The 23,417-nt window shown below is 45.4% G+C and overlaps 1 protein-coding gene across 1 annotated transcript; it reads right to left on the minus strand.

Moving 5' to 3' along the window:
* Window positions 1–1,137: 1,137 nt before the first annotated feature.
* On the minus strand, window positions 1,138–18,357 carry RPP30 (ribonuclease P/MRP subunit p30). The gene is made up of 11 exons (XM_028729733.2): window positions 18,205–18,357; window positions 16,788–16,843; window positions 14,929–14,985; window positions 13,717–13,791; window positions 12,096–12,167; window positions 8,930–9,019; window positions 8,110–8,226; window positions 6,039–6,068; window positions 5,003–5,040; window positions 3,564–3,643; window positions 1,138–2,172 (listed from the first exon to the last, which is right to left on the minus strand). Exons 1-11 carry the CDS (start codon window positions 18,284–18,286, stop codon window positions 2,066–2,068), a joined length of 804 nt encoding a protein of 267 aa, XP_028585566.2. The 5' UTR covers window positions 18,287–18,357; the 3' UTR covers window positions 1,138–2,065.
* Between the last annotated feature and the right edge of the window lie 5,060 nt (window positions 18,358–23,417).

Here is a 23,417-nt window from a genome sequence, read left to right on the forward strand (position 1 = left end):
GAAGCTGTAACAGCAACACCTGAAGCTACTTGGTAATAAGCAATCCTGACGGTATTTGCTGGCATTCCTGTTGAGTTTCAGGGCCACAGCCCACAAACAGCCATTCCTTTATCTTGTTAACCTCTCTGAGATCTTCCAGTGAAGGGCAGCATATGTTAAACAAACAAACAAACAAACAATGGCACTAGTGAGCAGGCCTTTGGGACACAATGTAGTTGCAATGCAAACCCTTTCAAACTCTTTGCTATTGGGGATCTAATTAGATGCAAGGGAAGCCCAACCCATGTGCTAGAATATACAAATTTCGGAGAGAGCATACATTGGTGCTGAGAGGAGAATTAGGGGCAATTTAAAGTGGAGAAGCAGAAGGAACAGGGCTGAGCACTCCCTTCCAAAATCACCTATCCCAGGCTTCCTCAACCTCGGCCCTCCAGATGTTTTCGGCCTACAACTCCCATGATCCCTAGCTAGCAGGACCAGTGGTCAAGGATGATGGGAATTGTAGTCTCAAAACATCTGGAGGACCAAGGTTGAGGAAGCCTGACCTACCCTCACTTGATTTCCTCCTGGGAAGGCTTGCTTCTGGCCTTGGATCCTAGTCGGAAGAAAAGCGGCACTTTTCTGCTAATCATCCCTTCTCTGCATGAAATCGCCTCTGCCCACCCTCCCCCACTCTGTCTCCTTTGGACAGCAACCTGTGTTCCAGAGCACAGTTACGCTAGTGTCATAACGAGCAGCTCCTTTTAATTCAAACCTTTAATTTAACGCAATAAAAAGAAAAGCTCTTAGAACTTCTCTTCCCCCTCACACACACACCTTTGGGGAGAAAGCCAATTACAGCCGTGCCTTAGGAAACTGAAGATAAAAGGGCATCACGTGGAAGAATAGACATTCCAAGGTAATGAGACAGAAAGCACCAGCCAAGTCTTAATTCTCTTGTTCCCGTCAAGGTGAAGATGGCTGTTGAAGTTTCAGCTGGGCAGAAAGTAAGCTGTGTCTTACATGCATAGGCAACAATCTTGTTAGTCAATGGCAGACGGCCTTCTCAGTGGTGGCGCCTGCCCTGTGGAACGCCCTCCTATCAGATGTTAAGGAAATAAACAACTATCTGATTTTTAGAAGACACCTGAAACCAGCCCTGTTTAGGGAAGTTTTTAATGTTTGATCTTTTATAGTGGTTTTAATATTCTGTTGGGAGCCACTCAGAATGGCTGGGGTGGGGAATAAACAAACAAACAAAATGGCCCCTTGCTCAGGATGTGAAACAACCATTGTGCATGTTCAAATAGTTTTGAGGGGGGAACAAATACATCAGGCAATGGATACTACACTTAGCTGCGGTCCATCCACTGGTGTGGATAGGAAAATGGCAGACCATGCTAAAGAAAAACATTGAAATTTACCAGTGGTGAAGCAGGTTTGTTGCCGTTCCACAAACAGCTAAAAACGTAGAAGCAACAGCAATGGAAACCACTCTAGTTGTACGGCACCCTAATACACGTTGCCCAAAATGTTCCAGATGGTCAGGTCTCCCTACTATAGACACACACAAGGTATGGTTAGCAAACGTATAACTTCAGCTCCCACTGCAGAGTCTGCAACTTCTTTCCCTGGGCACAAACAATAGTATACGCTCACAGCTCCGCAGTTTGGAATTCACAGTTGCAACCTGTGACTTTAATTCGGTGGTCAGGTGCCAGGAAAACTCTGCAATCATTTGTGTGTGCAGTGCACGAACTGATTTGATAGTGATCAGGTGATTACGCATCTGGGGAGATTCGAGTCCTAGAAACTTACCAAACAAAAGGGTTGGTAAAAAATAAAGCAAGTCTTCAGTACAAAAGGCTTCATCATAAAAGAGAGTGTCCGTAATCTCCCATTCCTATTCCAATGGGAAGCCATGGAACATTATCTTCTGCCCTGGTGTCCACAGTCAAGTCGCTCCACTGAGGCTTACCCACACTGAATTGTCAAATCGTAAAGCACCCTATTCTTATCAAGCCACGCAACTGGGGTATTTTAGAGGTTTGGGGGGTTGATGGCTCCCCTGAAAAGAGCCTTCTTGTCACAAAGCCGTCTTGGCTTTTTTACTGACTGGAGTAGTCTCATCTTCCTCCGTGGTTCGAGTTTTTTTCTTGGTGTACACTACGCCAGAGGCAGTCTTCCGGGCTTCTGAAATCAAAACGGAGGGAGACATTTAGAAAGGATCCCCGAATCACAAGCTGCTGGCTTGCAAAAGTGAACAAGGCAAGGGCTCCACACCACTGTGCTATAGCGATTGCAACCAAGGAGACCACTCCTGTACAACTAAGGGAGCTGATCCACCATCACTATCATGGCAGCGTTTTGCTATCAAAAAAGGGACCAGATGGACGTTGAGCAGATGAAATGTGGCACATGAACAGACCCATACTAGGCAAGATAGGCAGCCTTTGCATCATTAATTGGGCAGGTGAACAGGGCAACTCAACTGGCTCTTGCAAGATGCTCTAGAAACTAGGTCAGGACAAAACATTCTGCACACTCCCGAGCTCCGCAGACCTATAAAGTCAAAGCACTTATTTGGAATCATTTAAATGAAGGCAGTGCTGACACATCCCCTGCTCATCCAGGACGGTAGTCTAGGCCAGGAACCTGTGGCCCTCCAGCTGTCATTGGGACTCTAAAACTTCCCAAACGTCACAGATGAGGGGAGCCGTGCTCCAACAACTTCTGAGTGCATCGTGCCAAGCAATCCTACTCTAGGGAACACGGCGTTTTAAATGCCGAACTGCAACAAAACCAGAAAAGGTGCTCTGTCGCCATTTATACCACTCAGGGTGAGGGCCTGGATGGGTGGAGGATGTGGGGGAAAGATGTTAAGCTACTCAAAAGCCACAGAGTGAGAATCTGTTGGCACAGAGTGCGGCCCACTTTGTGTGATGGACAGAGAAGGAACGGTTGGGCTGCATTAAGTGGGAAAATCGGGTGGGAGCTGCTGCTCAAACCACCGGTTGTTTATTCTGTTTCAATCAGCTTGAATGTTTTATTTACTTTTACCTAGGTGTTTGGTTAAATTGGAAATCATTTTGATGCTGTAGTTTTGCTTGTTTACCTTATGGTAGATTGTCAAATTGTTTCTTGGACCTGTTTATACGATTTTGCAATTTATGTATCTTGCCCCCCCCCCCCATGACTTTTCCTATGACTTCTGTTCCCTGCTTTGGGACTGAACACATTCATTGACGAGCGGGTAGAAATACTATAAATAAATAAAGCTAGTTTTACATTAGCGCAGGTATACTATTTCCCCCCTGTGATTTTAATATATAATATAATATTTAATAAGCCCACATTGCACTTTTTAAATAGACATTATGAAAACATTGCTTAGATTTAGGTAGGTAGCCGTGCTGCTGTGACGCAGTAGAAATACTTAAACATACAATGTCCAGTAGCACCTTAGAGAGCAACTAAGTTTCTTCTTGGTATGAGCTTCGGTGTGCATGCACACTTCTTCAGATTTATTAACTTTGGACATTCTTGCAAATACGTTCGTTATCCCAGTTACTGTTCCAGCTTACCTCCATGAAGCAGGACTGCTCGGCCATTCGTAGAAACTGCTGCCTTGGCATTGCTTTCAGACAAGCCAAACAGCCACCCTCTTTCCACTTTCGTTAAGGATATTCAAGCACAAAGAGGGCAAAACATGCTTGAGGCATAGCTAAGCACAGCTCCTCTACCAACCTACAAAAGCTACTGTGGCACACAGGACAGAGTACTGAAGTTGTCAAAGTTCAGCATGTTCAAATCACTCTCAGCTCCCCAGATATTGTGAGGACGGAAATCAGAATAGCCTGTCTGACAAAAGTGTTTGTCAAATTAAAGGGGTGGGGAATTTGCAGCCCTCCTGATGTTGTCAAGACCACAACTTCCACCATCCATTGCTATTTGTCTCCAGCTCCCAGCCAGCATCATCATTCTAGAGGGCCACAGGTTGGCCACACCAATATTTTAACTTGGGGTGGTTGTGGCACTATATTCCAAACAATGATCTGAACCACTTTGCTGCTTCTCTGGTCACAGGTGTTTAAATACAGATTCATTTTCAAGGATATCTAGGCAGGTTGGGATCTTTCTGTTCATTTAGTATTTTTGATGCAACAACCAAACATCAGAACCGAAACACCAGCACTAGATACCCGTGGTTCCAGTCTCTTAACGTTCCGTATGACTACAGTAAGCTAGTATACGACCACCGAGTGTAGAAGAATATATATCTGCAGCATTTACAGGCTATTGCACACAAAGGCATTGGGAGACTGTTCTATTTATTGGCTGCCCAACAACAAAAAGGAATCTTGAGGCACTGGAGTGGGGATGTTCTAAACTTTCTTAGAATGCCTTATCTTAATTGGCAACCCTTGCCCATTATTCTAGTAATATTATGGGTTGGCTCTTCTGTTTTCCACTTTGTTATATCTGTGTATGGATTGTATTGTTTGGGGGGGAAAAAGGCTTTTAAAAGAGAAAATGTTGAATGCTACTCCCAACCCCAAACTATCAATCTGTCCTTGCTGAATCCTGAAGGTCCACTGTCAGCCAGGACCCATTTGGCTCACCGTGCAAGAAAAACCCCAGGAGATGATTTCCCCCTTCCCTCCCTAGTCCATCGCTTTCTCAGCTTTGTGCTCCCTCTACACCACCCTTTGCGGACACCCTCCTTTTCAAATCACTGCTTTGTCTTCCTCCTCCATTTCTTTCAGCTACTTTCTTACCCTCCTAGCACTGCTTCAGCCTCACACCTTGTCTCCTGCCATCGCTACACAGCCCTTCCTTGTCTCTGGGCTCTCTTGTATTATTTCCTCTCCAAACAAACTGACCTTTCACTCCTCTCACAAAAAGCATGATCATTTATGAGCATTCTGCTGCTGACAGTTTTACCCTTCCAAGGAGAGGCTAATGGCTGTATCTCAGGCAGCGAAGTTCTGAAGGTCCTAACAAACACACTTGAAAAGGATACAGGTTCGCCACATCGTACGGACCTCGTAGTTGTAGAGGCTGCAATGGAAGAGAAAGCCATTATGCATGTGACAAATAAACAATTGTATACGCTAGGGAAGTGTATGGAATGTATGGATGTATGGAAGCGAAAGCTGGACCATAAAGAACGCTGATCGCCGAAGAATTGATGCTTTTGAATTATGGTGCTGGAGGAGACTTTTGAGAGTCCCATGGACTGCAAGAAGATCAAACCTCTCTATTCTGAAGGAAATCAGCCCTGAGTGCTCACTGGAAGGACAGATCGTGAAGCTGAGGCTCCAATACTTTGGCCACCTCACAGGAAGAAAAGACTCCCTGGAAAAGACCCTGATGTTGGGAAAGATGGAGGGCACAAGGAGAAGGGGACGACAGAGGATGAGATGGTTCAATAGTGTTCTCGAAGCTACCAGCATGAGTTTGACCAAACTGCGGGAGACAGTAGAAGACAGGAGTGCCTGGCTTGCTCTGGTCCATGGGGTCACGAAGAGTCAGACACGACTAAACAACAACAACATACGCTAGGGCAGTGTTCTTCGCCCTTGGGCCCCCAAATGATGCTGAACTCCCAACCCCATTGGTCTGAGTCTGCCTGGTCAATGACCAGGGATTAGCCGTGCCTAGGAGTTGCTAGAAAAAAACCAAAGAAATACCAAATTTTAGGTAAAGGTTATGTGAGTTTCCCCAAACGAAATGGAGTGTGTGGGAAGACATGTGTGTGCAAATGCTGCTTGGTTAGCAAAAGATAAATACAAAGGGATGATCATTCAAAAGGAACCCAGGAAGCTACCAGAGTCAAATCCTTGGCACATTTAGCTCAGTATTGTTTTCAATGACTTGGAAGCAGCTCTCCAGGATTTTAGAAAGCAACCCCAGTTCTAATGGAAGATGCCATGGATTAAACCCAGGATTTTCTGTAGGCAACCCAAGTCCTCCAATGAAGCACGAATGTGAAGCAACCATTAGTCACTGCAGGACTACACACTCATACTCACTCACACTCACACACACTCACTTACCTTTTCTGCTGCACTGGATAAAATTATATTCTAGGAAATAAGGCAACACAAAAAACTAATTAGTGGAAGTTTCTGAAGGCATTCTCTTTCTTCTTCAAAAGGCTTTCCCCAATGCAGAACCACCATGTGGACACAAAACGGCACATTATATATACACCCCCCCCCCATGAGCAGCCTTGTGCATTGCAGTGCACAATTCAATGTGCAGATCTCACTGGGAAGCAAACATGCCATATGCACCTTCCTCACAAACTAATGAAGAACACCGGGGGGTGGGGACAAGTCCTGTGGGCACAGGGGAAAGGGCAAGACAAGGAAATAATTCAATATTGGTGATTAATCAAACCAAGACACTGCTATAGTGCACCTGAATCAGGATTCTCTTAAGGTGCTTGGACCGAGCGGTTACAAGTCAATGTGCTGCAGAGATTTGAGAGGTGAAGTAGCAGTTAATAGACCAGGATTCAAAGCCCTCCTTAGTCATGAAGTTCACTGGGTGACTTTGGGGCTGTGACTTTCGCCTAGCCTAAACTACCTCACAGGGTTGTCGTAAGGATAAAATAGTGCGTGTATGTACATGCCTATGTGTTGGGGTGGGTGGGGCAAAACCCATATACAGCCGTACCTGTTCCGGAAGTCCGTTCGACTTCCGAAATGTTCGGAAACCAAATTGCGGCTTCTGATTGGCTTCAGGAAGCTCCTGCAGCCAATCGGAAGCAGTGGAAGCCCTGTCAGACATTCGGCTTCCAAAAGAACGTTTGAAAACCAGAACACTCACTTCCGGTTTTCAATCGTTGGGGAGCTGGAACGCTTAACTCCCAAGGCGTTTGGGAGCCGAGGTATGACTGTATGCTGCTTCAGAGCTCCAGGAGGGAACAGTGGGCTATAAATAATAAAAAACATGGCATAGACTTTGGAGAATATATTCTCAGAAAAAAACTGGGATAGGTTACATTATTTCATGCAAACCTGACTCATCCTAATTCAAAACCACAACATCCACGACCGGCAAGAACAAAATGATGAACAAGACAAGCACCCATTCTGCTTTTGCTTGTCATGGGTAGGGGGGGTGGTAGTCTGGGGCCCATCAGCTGGGGATGAAATGGGCCCCCACCCACACAAGACAGAACTTCGCTGACCCCACAGGCATGCAGACAAATATTGGTCTGCCAATAAAAGTAAGAAGCACAGGACCCCTTCTCTGTGGCTTTCAGGGCCTATGCAATATTTAGCATCTTAGCTGAAACAGAAGAAAAGGGGGAGGGGTTGGTCTACTTGAGAAGGGGTGGGGAACACTGGGTCCCCCAGATATTGTTGAACTACAATCCCCATCATCCTTGGTCACCGGCCATGTTTGCAGGGGCTGATGGGAGTTATAGTTCAGCAGCATCTGAAGGGCCTAAGGTCCCCTACTCAAATCTTATAATCTCCCAAAGTTGTGGATTACTCTTAGGACGGCAGCAGGCTATGTATGCACCATGCGGTTAAAACAACAACAACAACCCCAAACACTTTCCTGTTTTAAATAGGTAGGAAAGAGAGCGATGGAGGACCTCTTTTCTTTCTCTTACTCTCCACAACCTCCCCCACGCCAAAAAATAGCCATGAAGTGCTGAGGTTCTGTTCTGACAGAGGGGGAAGGTTTCACAGAGGCTAATAAAAAGCATCCTCTTCCTGAAGCCTTCCCCCCCCCCCAAGCCCCAAACAGCATTTCAAGGCTCCTGTTTTAGGATGGCCCAAATTCTGCTGAGAAGACACTCTTGTTAAGGGGCAGTGACCCAGACATTTCCCCTCTCCCCTTCCTTCAACAGGCAATCTGATGTTAATAGTCTGCCCTCCTTCAGGAGTTCCACAGCTTTCCCGAGAAAGTTTCCAAAGTCAGAAACGTATCAGTCACACCGAGCTCTCAAACAATGATCTTTTGCTGCGGTAATCGAAGACCAACAGAAGGAAAAGGGGAACAGTTCAAGCTGCCGATTCTTAATTCAAAACAACATTAACTGGAAGGGGGGGGGGGGAAGTTCTGACGAAAAAGAAGTGGGGCAAACCTGCTCATTTTGAGCCTCACCTTCCCTCGGCAGATCTGCATCAGGCTGAGCGCATTTGAAACCGTGTATCTCCTCATTGTGGAGTCTTTGATGGCAGGCACATAAATAAGTTCAAAGTAGATGCCTCGATCTATTGCCTTCACATGAAAGAAAAACAAACAGAAGCTGAAGGGAGTGTGACACAGTCAACGTCTCACAGCTATTGTATATTATTGATGTGTTTTCCCCGCTGTCTCATCTCCTCCAAAAAGCAGAGGCACCCAGTGGGACAAAGTTAATGGCTCTCTACAAAAGCAAAAGTCCCTCCTCCTCCTCCTCTGATACACATAACATAAAAAACGCACTTGGGATTTCCAAACTGTAAAGTGTTTGGCAATTCCACACCTCTGCAGATCTGGTATTGCTTCTTCTGTTTTTTTTTTTAACAGGAGAATTTCGATTTTGGCAGGGTGTATAAAAGTCCAAGCAGTGCCACAAAAGCTCATGCCCACCTTGTTAATTAATTAATGCTATTTATATACTGCTTAATTACTGTAGATTTCTATCCGTTATATTTTACCTGCCCAATCAGAATGAATTTCAGGAACCAAAAATGTCTTATTGAAAAATACAAATTTTGAGCTGCCTGGCCCCCAAATGTGCAACTAGGCATTCCGTTTTGGCAACTGTAACCCTGATTTAAGAATCCATTGGGTGCCTGGGCTTATAGATCTGTGTTTCTAACATGATACCTGACCTGCTTCTCCACAGAGGACAAAACTGTTAACGGACAAGCAGAAAAACATAAGGAGAAAGAAGAGGAATGTCAGGACTGCGCATGACATTTGCAGGCCACCTTACCACATTCACAGAGGGTCTCTTAATGTAGAACGGCAGCTTTTCTGTTACGTTGATGCACACAATATCTACGTCTAAGGTTGTGCAGGCCACCTGTATTGCAAATTTGAAAGCAGAGGGTTACTTTTTTTTTAAAAAAAAAAAGGCAGGCACTGACATACTTGCATAGTTTCCCTACAAGTTCTAGTATTGTGCCCTGCAGCAGAATGGCTGACAGGAAAGCAATTGTTGCCCAAGTGTCAAGGAAAGAGTTAGCACCCAAGGACTCTACTCCAGACCAGGGATGGGGAAAGCTGTGGCCTTCTAGGCATGGTTGAATGGTAGCTCCCATCAGTCCTAGCTAAAATTGTCAGCTCCCATCTTCATAGGATGGAAATAAGTGGTTTTACTGGATTGCTTCTATTCCGTATGTTGATTATTCTTAGTTGAAAATTTAAGGGTTTCATTGAAGCGAGAACTGAGTAGATTGGGTGGGCGTACAGAGAGCCCGATGGTTGAATCAAGTGTATGTGGGGGCTGTTATGTTTACATTATAGTTTTGTGTACTGTGAATGTGTATGTGATTTTGGAGACGGTATGATTATGTGTTTCTTTTTATAAGACGTACGAGATTTCCAAGATATTATACTATAATTATGCTGCATTTTGATGTTTTCCACAGGATCTGCTTTTGTGGCTCTTAAGTTCTCTTTACAAATGTACATTGTCTAAAAACATTTATTGTTGTTTAATTACGTTACTTAAAATGTGGAACTGCTGTGAGGTACAGAATGCAGAATCCGAACTGTATTTCTTATATCGGCACCATTTTGTGGAGATATACAAGCTGCTTAGAGATTTCTGTTGACGTGTGAAGTGGTATATAAACTAAGTGAAGCCCAACAGCACCTTGGAGACCACAGGTTCTTCATCCCCGCAATGGACCTAGTGTATTCTTCCAGCATTGCATGTTGAGGTCAGGGCGGAAAGGGGTTAATCAGAGCAGCATTCAGAGAGCAGAGATCTCATACGTTTAATGATGGTATGTAAAACCCTGGAGCAAACTATCAGTACCTCTAACTGCTGAGAGGAAGGAAGGAATATTTCTGAGCCAAAAGATGAGGGAGGTTCTCTTTGAACACCTCACTGAGCTGCAGCCCTTAGGAATATCCGTTTACCACCCCCCCCCATCACACATTCCTCACGAGTCCCAAAACTTTGCGGAAGGTAGTCTAACTGAGACGAAGGAATGCAAAGGAGGAATCCAGCTAAAAAAGGTTATGTTCTCTGGAATTTGGAAGGCACATACACTCCCTTCATATAATATCAAAACGTAGTATATCTATGGGCTTTCCCCTCTTGAGTGTCACATACAGTGATCCTTACAATAACCCTGTAAGGCAGGACAGCATTGCAAAAGAGAGGCTAGGACAGAGGATGTAGTTTGTCCAAGGACCCTCAGAGAGTGTCTAGGGCAGTGTTGAAGCTCGACAGCTAGCAATTTCCTTGACACCAGAAAGAAAACTCAGCTGATTCCGTTCTTGAAACCGTGGCAACATAATTATTCACACCATCAAAAGGAATCTTAAACAGAATCTGCATCAGCCAGGGACACAAAACCCACAAGAAAGGGAGTTCTTCAAACTGCAGCAACAGCAAAGCTGGCCAACATTCGTCCAGAACGCTGATGTTAGAAAAGAAAACTTAACCACTGGCTTTTGTACAAACTCTCGATTTTTCCATGACTTGTAGGGATTTAAAATACTAAGTATGCAGAGAAAAGAAAACCTTGGGGTAGGGGTGAGGGCAAGGTGGGAAGAATGCTGAAATGTGGCCTATTATTCTGGAAAAAATTATTTCCTTCCTTTAACAAGAGGCAACACTGCCATCTGCTGGGTACAGGACTACTCTCCATACCAAATATACCACTTGAAAACCCAACTAGTTCCTGTCCCAGTGTGCAACTGCTGTACGTTTACAGTTAAAAAACCCCATATTGTTGCTAGATAAATAATAGCAGTATTTTTTCTCTTGCCTTGGCATTCACCCAAGAAGCAGCGTTCAGTGAAATCTCTCCTCACATCAGAAAGAACAGAAATCTCCATTAGATCCCTGCTTGTCAATCACTACAAGAAGCAGTAGTAGCATGCATGTAACCCTGCGGGATGCATTCCCTTTGTGGGTATAAACCTTCTTGCAGTGGGAAAGACAAAAGGCTGGGACAATGGACATGACTCCAACCTCTGTAGAACAGGCTACATCAGAGATTCTCATGCAGGAGAGCAAACAAGAGTCATTCTCACATTTCAAGGCCCTTGAGGAGGGCAGAGAAGTGAAGGGGGGTAGCCTAGAGAGAAGGCCGTTGGATACGAGGTCTGGATACAAGGTCTGAAGGGCCAAATGTGGCCTGTAGGCCCAAGACTTCCCAGCCCGATATAGCACTTTGAACACTTCAAAGCCCCTCACAAATGTGTTTGGACAACAGTATCTTGGCTTACTAAGCCAATATGAAGGAAGCACATGTCCGGCTACAGTTTTTTGTTATGTCCAGTCCAGGAAGTCTTCCTCCAGTCTTCCTCATCAGATGCAGCTTGAGCTGTGGCCACCAAGGAAAAATGTCTCTTTGGGTCATCTGACATCACTGTGATGTCAGATGGCTGACAGGCGAGCAGCTTTCGGAGGGCCCGTCTTAGCGAAAACACAGAGTGAGTCCATAATCTGCAAGTGCCTTGGGGAGAGTCACTCTTGGGCATGGGTAGGCAAACTACCCAGGGGCCGGATCCGACCCAATCGCCTTCTAAATCGGCCAGACGGTCCGGGAATCAGTGTGTTTTTACATGAGTAGAATGTGTGCTTTTATTTAAAATGCATCTCTGGGTTATTTGTAGGGCATAGGAATTCATTCATTATTTTTTTCCAAAATATATTCTGGCTCCCCCCCGCAAGGTCTGAGGGACAGTGGACTGGCCGCCTGCTGGAAAGGTTTGCTGACCCCTGCTCTTGGGCATCAATCACTGAGCTGCCCATTGGCAGACCTGTGATCCACAGCAGCAACTACACCACAAGAAGAAATATAAAGAGTGAGATTAGGCATTAGCAGTGCCATTAGCGGCTTCTGAGTTTTTGCAACTTCCTTCACAATTAAAATGCTTGGGGGGCGGTGGGGGGAGAAGCAATTTTTAAAACTTACATGAAAGAGTTTTCCACTCTTAGGAAACACAGCAAAGATGTCGTAAAATTTTATGTTGGTAGATGTCGATCTCTAGGGCAGAAAAAAGAAAAAGTGTAACATTAAAAAAACCATTTTTCAGACTAGCCATTTAAGCTGGTGCTTTAAGCCTGGCCATAGCCCATCTCAGCAGAGAACTGTAACTGAAGGGACTGGAAGAAGCTGCTTGTAGCCAACGCGTCTCCTCCAGCACTTTAAACCCAATGCACTTTTTAAAGGGGGGGGGGGATGCCCTGTTGACAAATGGAGCGTTTTCCTCTCTCCTGACAAAGCAATTTGCATTCAAAGCGCTGGGGGAAGAGTTTAGAATACAAACTACTTTCTCTCCATAGGGGAAAATGCTGTTTTCAAGCATGTTGGCTCCCAGAGAAGAGCTCACTGCTAAGACTACAAACCTTGGCTATAGATCGTGGTTGAGGAAGAGACACTTTAACCATGATACCAGGTTCGGATGGTACACTAAGCCAAACCTTGACTTGGCTCCTGCGCTGCGCTAACAGAACTGGAGGCAAGCAAAGCAGGCTTGAACGCCTGAGTGGGCAAATTTGCACAGTCCTGGTAAATTTGGTTTACCATGGTGCGCAAGCGAGGCCAGTTTTTCCGCTGCTCATGAAGCCAGATTGCCGGTTGATCCATCCAACATTGGCTAGATGTAGGCCTTTTTTCATCTGGCCTGGGAGGGAGATGCCCTGCCTGATTTCAGCTACAAAAAGCTGAAGCTGCTTCTTCAGCACAAGGTTGACTTGTAGGCAACCATTTTCCTGAGGGAAGTTAGTGTCTTCAAATGGCCAAATACAGAAGTTTTTATTGCTGTCCCCCCCCCCCCCCAGATTGCCAGTGTGACATTTCTTCCATAAACAACTAAAAGATGTGCTGGCAGGCAAATTAGTAAAATTATATTTTGAACTAGTAACTTTGGTAGACGTTTATGAAGGTGGTGGTGATGTTCCACGCCTTGCCAACCATTCTTAAGTTTCTGACAATTCTAGAGCATTTATTACTCAAGAACTATGGATTTTCTTCACTGTCTGCAAATTTGACTAGACTTTTAAAAAACTACAAATTTAGACATTGGGGGTCATTCAAATTTCTCGTGGAAGAGAGTTCCAGAGGTCAGCAAAGTTGTAAGGTAAAGGTAAAGGACCCCTGACCATTAGGTCCAGTCGTAACCGACTCGGGGGTTGCGGCGCTCATCTCGCTTTATTGGCAGAGGGAGCTGGCGTACAGCTTCCAGGTCATGTGGCCAGTATGACTAAACCGCTTCTGGCGAACCAGAGCAGCGCACGGAAACGCCGTTTACCTTCCCGCTGGAGTGGTACCTATTTATCTACTTGCACTTTGATGTGATTTTGAATTGCTAGGTTGGCAGGAGCAGGTACAGAGCAACGGGAGCTCACCCCGTCGCGGGGATTCGAACTGCCGACCTGATCGGCAAGTCCTAGGCTCTGTGGTTTAACCCACAGCGCCACCCACGTCCCCTACAGCAAAGTTGTAGTCTATCACTATAAAGCACAACAGATTCTAAGCCACTCTTCTTCTTTCTGTGAAATAGAAAAGGTTGTGAACTGCATCATAAGCTTACTAGAATATTGCAGTGCGATGGATCAGAAACAACAAGTGTTAGCCTCGATAAAATCTTAATTGGCTTGGATTTCCCCTGCAAAGAAGAAGAGAAGCAGCCGTGAGGAAAAGGAGTGAAACAGAAACCTTGGCAACATGCCTCCTACTCATCATTAATACAAAAATGAAGAATGATGCTGTGTTCAGAATTGGTGCCCACACAAATCTTGTATCTTTGCCCTTTCTTTAATTCGTCAGGAGTGTTGGCAACCAAGGTCTATTTTTAGTCAGACAAAAGGGCTATAACTGTGCTGTTCATAGTCAAGTAATAAGCCCTTACACCGAGGACTCAAGGACTCTGCACCTGGTGGAGAAGACTCAGTTAGTTTTCACTAAAGACGCTTATAACTGCTGCAGTTAAGCAGCTCCTTGCTTACAAGCCCACTTCTAACAACTTCACTCAGAATTACCCTTAAATTGCAATCTATCAATGGAAAGTGAGACAGTTGAACATTTCTGCTAATTACCCCCCTGCTTCCTTGTTGCAATGTACTCTATGTGGGGCTACCTTTGAAGGTGACCCAGAAACCACAACTAATCCAGAATGCGGCAGCTAGATTGGTGACTGTGAGCGGCCGCCGAGTCCACGTAACACCGGTCTTGAAAGACCTACATTGGCTCCCAGTACATTTCTGAGCACAATTCAAAGTGTTGGTGTTGACTTTAAAGCCCCAAATGGCCTTGGCCCAGTATACCTGAAGGAGCGTCTCCACCCTCATCATTCTACCTGGACACTGAGATGCAGCGCCAAGGGCCTTCTGGAGGTTCCCTCACTGCGAGAAGTCAATTACAGAGAACCAGGCAGAGGGCCTTTTCGGTAGTGGCGCCCACCCTGTGGAACACCCTCCCATCAGATGCAGCTCTGTCTCCTAACACCTCTCAGCACCCTTAATAAACTACAGTTCCCAGGATTCTTTGCATAGTCAGTACTAAAATGTACAGCTGCTACTACTACTATTTCCACGTTTTAAGTAATAGCAACAATAAATCTCAAATGAAGTATGTAAGTCAAATAAGGAACATAGGAAATGTTTTGATGCAAATGACTCTCCTTTTCCAGAAAAATTCCCCACAGAAAAAAGTTATCCAGAAAACCCACATCACTGCCTTCAATAGATACTCTAAACATGTCCTTGAGAACAAATTATAGCTAGTAAAACACATCTGGACATACCTGTACGAGAGGCAGGGCTGTAAACAATTCTTTGGGAGACAATGGCTTGACAATTTCCTGGAAACAAACAAGACACAAACATGCTTAGTTGTTTTAAATGAAGCATGTAAGCAAAAGCTAGGAAGCTATTTTTTTTAAAAAAACACAATGATGTAAAGTAGCAACCAAACTAAGATGAATGGGATCTGTGCTTGCTGGACTGGAAAAGTATCGGGAGGGCCAAATTCCAGAGCTCCTGACAAACATATGTTGCACAAGGCTTTGTTGTGAAGACTTACATTTAAAGTGCATTCCTATATGCTTCTGAGTCCAAATGGGTTTAATAGCATTTGATCCCAGTAAGAGCGTATAGGATTGCAGCTTCAAGTCAGCTTTTTTGCTTCTAACTAGGAAACTCTAACAGCATATAAACATGTAAGAAAATCAGGGCTTATACAGACACATTTATGATCAGACCCACTGAAGCACTCAGACTGGCTGGAGTAGCTCAGTCAGTTGAGCCCTATGTTGGGCAAAAAGGAAATCCTGCACTAAACGACCCTCGTGGTCCCTTCCAACTCTACGAATCCTTTTTCTTACTATACACATCCCACTGGTTGGGCATAATCCTCCCAAAGTTAATGAGTGTGGAAATCCATGCTCATGTGAAAGATGACGAGAGTGAAATGCAGTAATGGCCCAAATGTCCTGATCATGCTCATTTATGTTTTCTGGTGCACGTTCAACTTCAGCCAAGATGGAATTTCAGAGTTTTCTTAAAGACTTAGCACCAGCCTCCTCATATGCAAAGCACACTTTTATCTCCCACCCAATCTGAAGCACAGCTAGAAATCACGCAATACGGGAGTGTTTATGTTTGAAAGTCACTGCCATGGACACTTAATGACCAGTGGCTTATAGCAGCCATTATGGCTACGCCACAGCCTTTTTTTGTGTGGCGACCCAAACCGAGTTCAGTGGGGCTTACCTCCAGGTAAGCATGCCCATCAACCAAAAAAATGATTCCATGAACAAGAGTGGGAGGGTGGAGAATTTATCGAAACTCCTCACACTGCTGAGCCTATTTCCCGATGTGTCAGTTGAATTACCATTAATCTGGGTGTCCTACTACAACCACAATACCTTTTTTACACGGGGGGTGGTAAGACGTCCTCCATTTGGGCAGAGGTAAAATGGTAAAGGTAAAGGACCCCTGGACGGTTAAGTCCAGTCAAAGGTGACTATGGGGTTGCAACACTCATCTCGCTTTCAGGCCGAAGGAGCTGGCGTTTGTCCACAGACAGCTTTCCGGGTTATGCGGCCAGCATGACTAAACCGCTTCTGGTGCACGGAGGACCATGACGAGTGCCAGAGCACATGGGAATGCTGTTTACCTTCCCGCCGCAGCGGTACCTATTTATCTACTTGCACTGGCATGCTTTCAAACTGATAGGTTGACAGGAGCTGGGACAGAGCAAAGGGAGCTCACCCTGTCGCGGGGATTCGAACCACCAACCTTCCGGTCAGCAAGCCCAAGAGGCTCAGTGGTTTAGACCACAGTGCCACCTGTGTCCTGCATTTGGGTAGAGCTGCAAAATGAGCATGTGAAAAAGACCCCTAACACACCTACACCCCTGTGAGCATGGGCCTCTGGAGTGAGTTCAGTGCCCTTGTTCATCTTTTGCATGTTCAGTACATATACAACAGAGGGAAGAAAGGCACACCTGTATAGTATGTAATTAGCAGCATGATAGCTGCTAGCATACAACCCTCCCACTACTTCTTTTGCAGTCATCTCTCAGTTCAGCAAAGTTTCTAAAACGGTCTGCTTTGCCGCACCTGCACAAGCCCCAATAGTGTTTTAAAATAATAAGTCCTACCTTCTTCTTTTCATCATAGTCAACGACGTAATTGATTGCAACAGTTGAATAGCCAACTAAAAAGCAAAGCACAGGCAATTTTTAATAATAATAATAATAATAATAATAATAATAATAATAATAATAATAAAATAAAATAAAACAATTGATAGAATTGAGTCGTCATGTTCAGAGATGCACAACTCAGAGGACCAAATGCTAGGAGCCAGGGGGCAATAACTGAAGAAAAAGTGTCTTTGAAAAAGAGCAAAGGCCTATCTAGCCCAGCTTTCTGTTCTCCCAATGGGCACTCAGATACCTGTGGGAAACCCACAAGCGGTATGTAAAAACAATAACACTACACTCATTTCCCCCAGCAATTGCTATTCAGGATTGTATGAGTTTGTTTGCTTGCTTTCCTCTCACCTCTCCATCCTTTCCTTTTTGTGTTATGTCTTTTTCAGATTCTAAGTCCAAGACCAGGGAATATGTTAGGCAGTTTTATTTGTTTATAAGAAAGTCTGATACTTTTTTTTTTGGCTGGAAACTAGGGTATAAATACTTCTAATGAATAAACAGAATTCCTCACATTTGATACAATGAAAACAAGCATAGCTTTGTTGCATGTCAGGATATGCCAGTAACCCAGTAAAAGAGGCCCAAAAAACATTATCTCCTCTAACTACCCGTTCCATATTTCAGCTTAGGTCTGGGAGGGAGAAGGGAGCAGTTTCTTAAAACACATCCTACAGACAAAAAGCTCTCCGGCTGCAGTGGTTTTATTTGTACCCTTCTATCCTTGTCTAGGAAACCTTGCTACCAAAAAAATCATCCTTGTACTGATTTTGAGGGGCTAACACCAGGTCTATCTCAGTGTGCCAGAAGTTCTCAGGTACCATCAAAGTAAGCCTTCCTTCGGCTTCTTAAATAGAAAGTCGGCGTTGGGGACTGTGCTGCGCCTCCTCTGCTCTTCCCCAATCCGACCATTTAGGGACGACCCTGAAATCCTGGGCAACCCGAGGCAGGTCCTGCCCAACAACGTGTCGCCAGCGATCCTTACGAACCGTCTCGTCTCGAGGAACAAAATGATCACCCCCGCGCCCCCGGGGATCGGAGCCTGAGCGCGCGGGCTGAGAGGGAGCAGAGGCGCGCCTAAGTCCTTGCTCATGGGGGTGGGAGGACGGGAATAAAGATTTGAACTCCCAATTAAAAACTCTGTACGTAGCTTAAAAAAAAAATTACTCCCAATTTAAGAATGCAGCAAAGGCACGCGCGCGCACAACCCCGCGCTTTATCCTTTCCAAAAGCGCAGATGGAGCATCGACACAAGGGGCAAGGCAGGCGTCCCAAACCCGCGAGGGGGGCATGCAGAGCCAAGCTGGGGGTGCAGAGCCAGCCATTCCCTCCCCCGCCCGATCTTTGCCCGCTGCCCACTCACGGTGCGCTGCCGCCTCCACCAGTTTCTGCAGCGACGCCTTCTCCGCCAAATGGGGAATATTCAGGTCCACAAACTCAGCCATGTTGAAGCCACGTGGTGGGGAAGCGCAGCTTCTAATGCCCTGGCGCCCCGCTGCATGCTGGGAGTTGTAGTCTTTCCGCCCCCTTTCTTTCTCCTCCGCCCCCGTCTTACAGCGGGCGGGGATGTGGGACGGCCCAAGCTTAAAATCATAGCAGGGTTGGAAGGGGTACATACCCTCCAACATTTCTCTGATGAAAATAGGGACGCCCCTTTACTATTTATACCCCACACATCTTACTGGGTTGCTCCAGCTTCTGTGGACAGCTTCCAACACACATAAAAGCATCATAAAAGATTAAACATTTTTTTTTATAAAAAAAACCCATTCCATATACAGTACTGTACAGGATTGCCTTCAGACGGCTTGGGGGTCGGGTAACTCCATACCCTCCAACATTTCCCCAATGAAAATAGGGACATCCTAAGGAAAAGTGGGACATTCCAGGATCAAATCAGAAACAGGGATGGCTTCTGTAAATCAAGGACGTCTCTGGAAACTAGGAGGGTCTGGGGGTTGCAAGGGCCGCCCATTCCAACCCCCTACAATGCAGGAATCTTTTGCCCAACGTGGGGCTTGAACCCACGACTCTGAGATGCTCTACAACCCAAAGCTGTAGGTTGTATAGCTTGCATATAAACACAGGTTGCTGCTGGAAGCCTGAAGAGCTGGTCAAACTGGGAGATGATGCTAAGCTAGATGGACGAATAGCCTGACCTGGAGGGAGGCAGCTTTCTGGATTCTTACCTAGCCCTGGAGTCAGTGCTTGAATTATAGAGGGAAAGGGCAGCCTTTAATGACATTCACAGACTCCATCCTTTCCTGTTAAAGCAATATCATACTGCCCGCCCCCCCCTGCACTTTTAAAAGTAGTTAAGGCAGCATTGCAACTGGTACAGTATCCAGGGTCCCTCTGGCTCTCCTGTAATTCAAGCACACCCCTGGAATTCATTGAAGGTTTCATAATCTATATTCCTACATTTATGTTATATCCCACCTTTCCTTCAAGGAGCTCTCTCTTCCCATTTTATCCCCACAACAACTATTTTGTTGAGTTAGGCTATGAGACAGTGGGCTTTATTGGCTGCAGTGCCAGATTTATGTATAGGCTAAGTAGGCTGAAGCCTAGGGCCTCTAAATCTAGGGGGCCTTGCCACCCCTCCCACTCCCCAGCAGGCAGTCTCCCCTCTCCCAAAATTGCAAACCCAAGACTTCATGCGAGGGCAGGGCAACTCGGGCCTCTTAAGTCTAGGGGGCCTCACCAGCCTGCCCTCTCCCCAGTGCCGCAGTCTCCCCTCTCCCAAAATTGCAAGCCCAAGACTTCATGCAAAGGCAGGGCAACTCAGGCCCAGCAACTATGAGACTCATGTGCCCAATTTGAAGCAGTGGGCACAACTTGAACCCCACCCCCCCCCCCAGTTCACAGCCAAAGTCTGGATATAAAGTCTGCAAAATCTTGGATAAAAATAAAATCCATCTAGATTGCCCTGGTGCGGGAGGCCCCTTAGGAACGGCACACGGGCCCAATTTGGCTCAATTGCTTCAATTGCCTTAAGGTCAGCCCTGATGAGACTGTGCAGGGGTTGGACTGACAAGCCCTGCACCTTCTAGGTCCCTGGTGGCACTATTCAGAGTACAGAGTCAAGGACTTGTTTTGGAAATAAAGGGGGGGCACTTATTGGAAATCAGTTTTGTCACCTCCCCCCCCAAAAAAACCCCGGGATGATGAGCCCAGCCACCTTTTATTCACAGTCGCATAAGCACTACACTACAGCATGGCCATAAACCTGTACGTTCAACTGCTGAAACATACACCCAATATGTAGCAATGGAAATTTATGTTACTGGTTTATGAATGAACACTGTGTTTTATGAATTGAATCTGTGTTTTGTGAATTACCTAAGAGCCACCAATAGGGAGCTCTAGAATCTGACAGCTAACCAGTTGGGTACTACCAAACAGCGACCCCTATTGCTGAAAGCAGGTAACCAGCAGGGAATGCTTCAGCTCAGCCTTTGCACTGTTGACTTAACACCCCCTGCTGTGCAGATAATGGAGAAAACTCATAAATTGTATCCCTTCTGGCACCCTGGCCAACTCTATTACACTGGTGTATACCTTGGTGCACCAGAAGCACAGAATAGCAGCAAATAAAATCCGCTCATACGTCAGCGACTGTAAGACTTGTCCACCAGTTCTTCCAAAGTCTTCCTAAATTATAAAGCTCCAAAATACAGGCCAAAAGAGAGCAGGTCTGGGAAGAGCAAGGCATACAATGGGCACCACCAGTGAAAAGGCCCTGCTCTGTGTAACTCTTGTCCTGTCATTTGATAGAGTGCCCACTTGCCCTCCTTCTTGACATGGAATGCTCCCTATTGGAGTCTCCAGGTCCAGTACAAAGACCATAAGAAAGGAGAGGAGGGACCTTGAAGTTCCCAACAGCTGTTAATCAAGCAAGCAAGCAAACAAACAAACACACAGGTCACCTTTGTCACAGTCAGGATGCCTATGTCCTGGCCAGGCCTGCACCCAATCTTGTTTTTGTATAATCTTGTTTGTCCTCAGTAACCAAAATTATATTATCAACATATACAAGCAGAAAAGTTGTTTTCCTTCATTTGCAAGGAATCGAACAAAACAAAGTGGCACTAATAAAGAAAAGTTCCAAGATGGCAATAGAAAGCAAACTAAAAATGCTTTTGCAGTTCATCAAAACTATCCAGCAATATCAAGTTATAGGAAAACTGGTGCTAGTAACAGTAATCCTTCTAGTTGGTTAATTGGTTCGGCAACTTCCATGCACATGACGTGTGATGCTAATTATTTCCCCCAAGAGATTCAGGTGAGGGTCAGATGCCTTGTCAATCCCAGCAGGTATATAAGAGGACGACCCGGCCTGCCCAGGCCTACGGCCTGCCCAGCACGGAAGACTTGTGTATAATACGCAGTTCTGAAAGGGCCACAAAGGGTAAACCACCCAAAAGGTATGCTGAAGAGTTTGCTAAAATAGTCATAGCAGATACAGAGGAACTGCCATAGGCGGAAGGGACAGAGTGGGAACTGGAAAAGACGCCAAAAAGCAGACTAAGATTGTAAAGGAAGAGAGGCATCGAGGAGAGAAAGAGCCAAGAAGCAACACAGTGACCCCGTGTGGCCAGTACTGGAATAGACATTGACAGGAAAATATTCTTCTGAGACCTGCTGAATGAGGCAGTCATTAAACCGCTTCTTAAAAAAACAATTCTAGACCTGGTCAATATGGCCAACTATCGCCCAGTCTCAAATCTTCCATTCTTGGGCAAGGTGATTGAGCGAGTGGTTGCTGAACAACTCCAGGCACACCTGGAAGAAGCGGACCATTTGGATCCCTTCCAGTTGGGATTGAGGCCTCATCATGTTGAATATAGACTATAAAAATTTTACTGGGGTCTTAGGAAATAGGATGAAAATCATTTAAAAAAGAATTATAAGGAAAGACCAGGCCGGTTTCCTACCGGAAAGACATATAAAAGATAACACTAGGATAATTATCAACCTATTGGAATATGCTGAAATGAACCCGAGTAAAAAAATAGTAATGCTATTGGTAGATGCTGAAAAGGCGTTTGATTGTATCTCGTGGAGTTTCCTGACGGAGACATTTGAAAGTTTGAGAATAGGAAACAGAATAATGAATGGAATTAAAGCTATCTATAAAAAGCAAAAAATGAAGTTAATGAAATTACAGAGGGATTTGATATTGAGAGAGGGGTTAGAAAGGGATGCCCCCTGTTGCCGCTGTTATTCATTACAGCGCTGGAAATCCTTCTAGGAGCATTAAGAAAAGACAAGGAAATTAGAGGGATAATTCTGAAACCACCTTCACTGGGATTCTTCTTGCCAGTTTTACTCCTCCCTGCCCCCTCACCCGTTAGCTGCATGTGTTTCGTGGCTGTGCACAACGCCCCCAGCAGCAAGGAATCCAGAGAGCTGATCTAGTATAGATATGAAGTCAGAAATAACATATGTGTTATACGTGAGTTTATGCACAAACACTGGCAGAGGAAGAGGCATGTGGGGGGAGCCCACTGCCCCTGGCAGCACGATCCCAGCAGGGTGCCATCGCGGCTGTTGCCCCTCCCACGCTGGGCGCCACGCCCCTGCCTGCGCTCCGCCACTGTGTACAAAACAGTGAAATCATTTCTACGCTAAGTCTTCCTGAGATAACATTTGAAAATCACCTTTCCACTGCACAGCGGAATCCACAGGGATAACGTCCATACCTTGCAGACACATGGAACAATTTTATGGCAACAAACACACAAATCTGCTGGTTTTACCGATGACAGTTTAATGCAAGTGTCACAGGTATCAGTTGATCAACATATGGCACAAGAATTAACATCGTTCTTCAGTCTCTAGTCTCTTGGTGCAGGCCAGATGCCGCTAGAAAACAGCCAACTGCCTCGGTTTTTTCAAACTTGGTACTGTCTTGCTGCTGGACATCTCCAGGTACTCTTTACTGATGTTGCCTTACGTGAGATGTCCTATTTCGGTTCCAGTTCAGTTCAGTGGCATCTTGTTAATCCTTCCTTGCGACCTCGCCATGTTCTCTTATCTATATAGCTCAAAGGGAAAGAAAAGATGGCAACAGGTTTCTATGTCTCTGTGTTGTTTCAGCAAAAAAACCAACAAAACAAAAAAAACCAACAACACACAAACAAACCAGATGGTATCTTTGCCTTTGGGAAGAGCAGACAACTTGTTTCCGTGGAACACATGCTTGATTGTGATTGAGAGTGATTTTCAGGGCAGAAAACTGCCTCCCTCCGGAAGCACAGCATGCTTCAAACTCTATGCACAAGCGATTATTTCTTCTCCAGCACGGCATCCTCATAGCTGGCTCACAGGATACCTTTCCATCAATGATGTCATCTCAAGAAAGTGTTTGTGTTGTGAGTATGTCAGAGCCAGGCTGGTCCACTGTTGGCTGGGGGTATCCTGGTTCAAATCCTGGTTCAGCCATGGAATGAATCTCTTACTTGAATAACCACGGGCACGTGGCCATTTCTTCCCCCAGTCTCTGCTCTCCATCTCTGTTGTTGTTGTTTAGTCATTTAGTCGTGTCTGACTCTTCGTGACCCCATGGACCAG

This window comes from Podarcis muralis, chromosome 6, assembly GCF_964188315.1.
Source record: "Podarcis muralis chromosome 6, rPodMur119.hap1.1, whole genome shotgun sequence".
NCBI lineage: Eukaryota > Metazoa > Chordata > Lepidosauria > Squamata > Lacertidae > Podarcis > Podarcis muralis.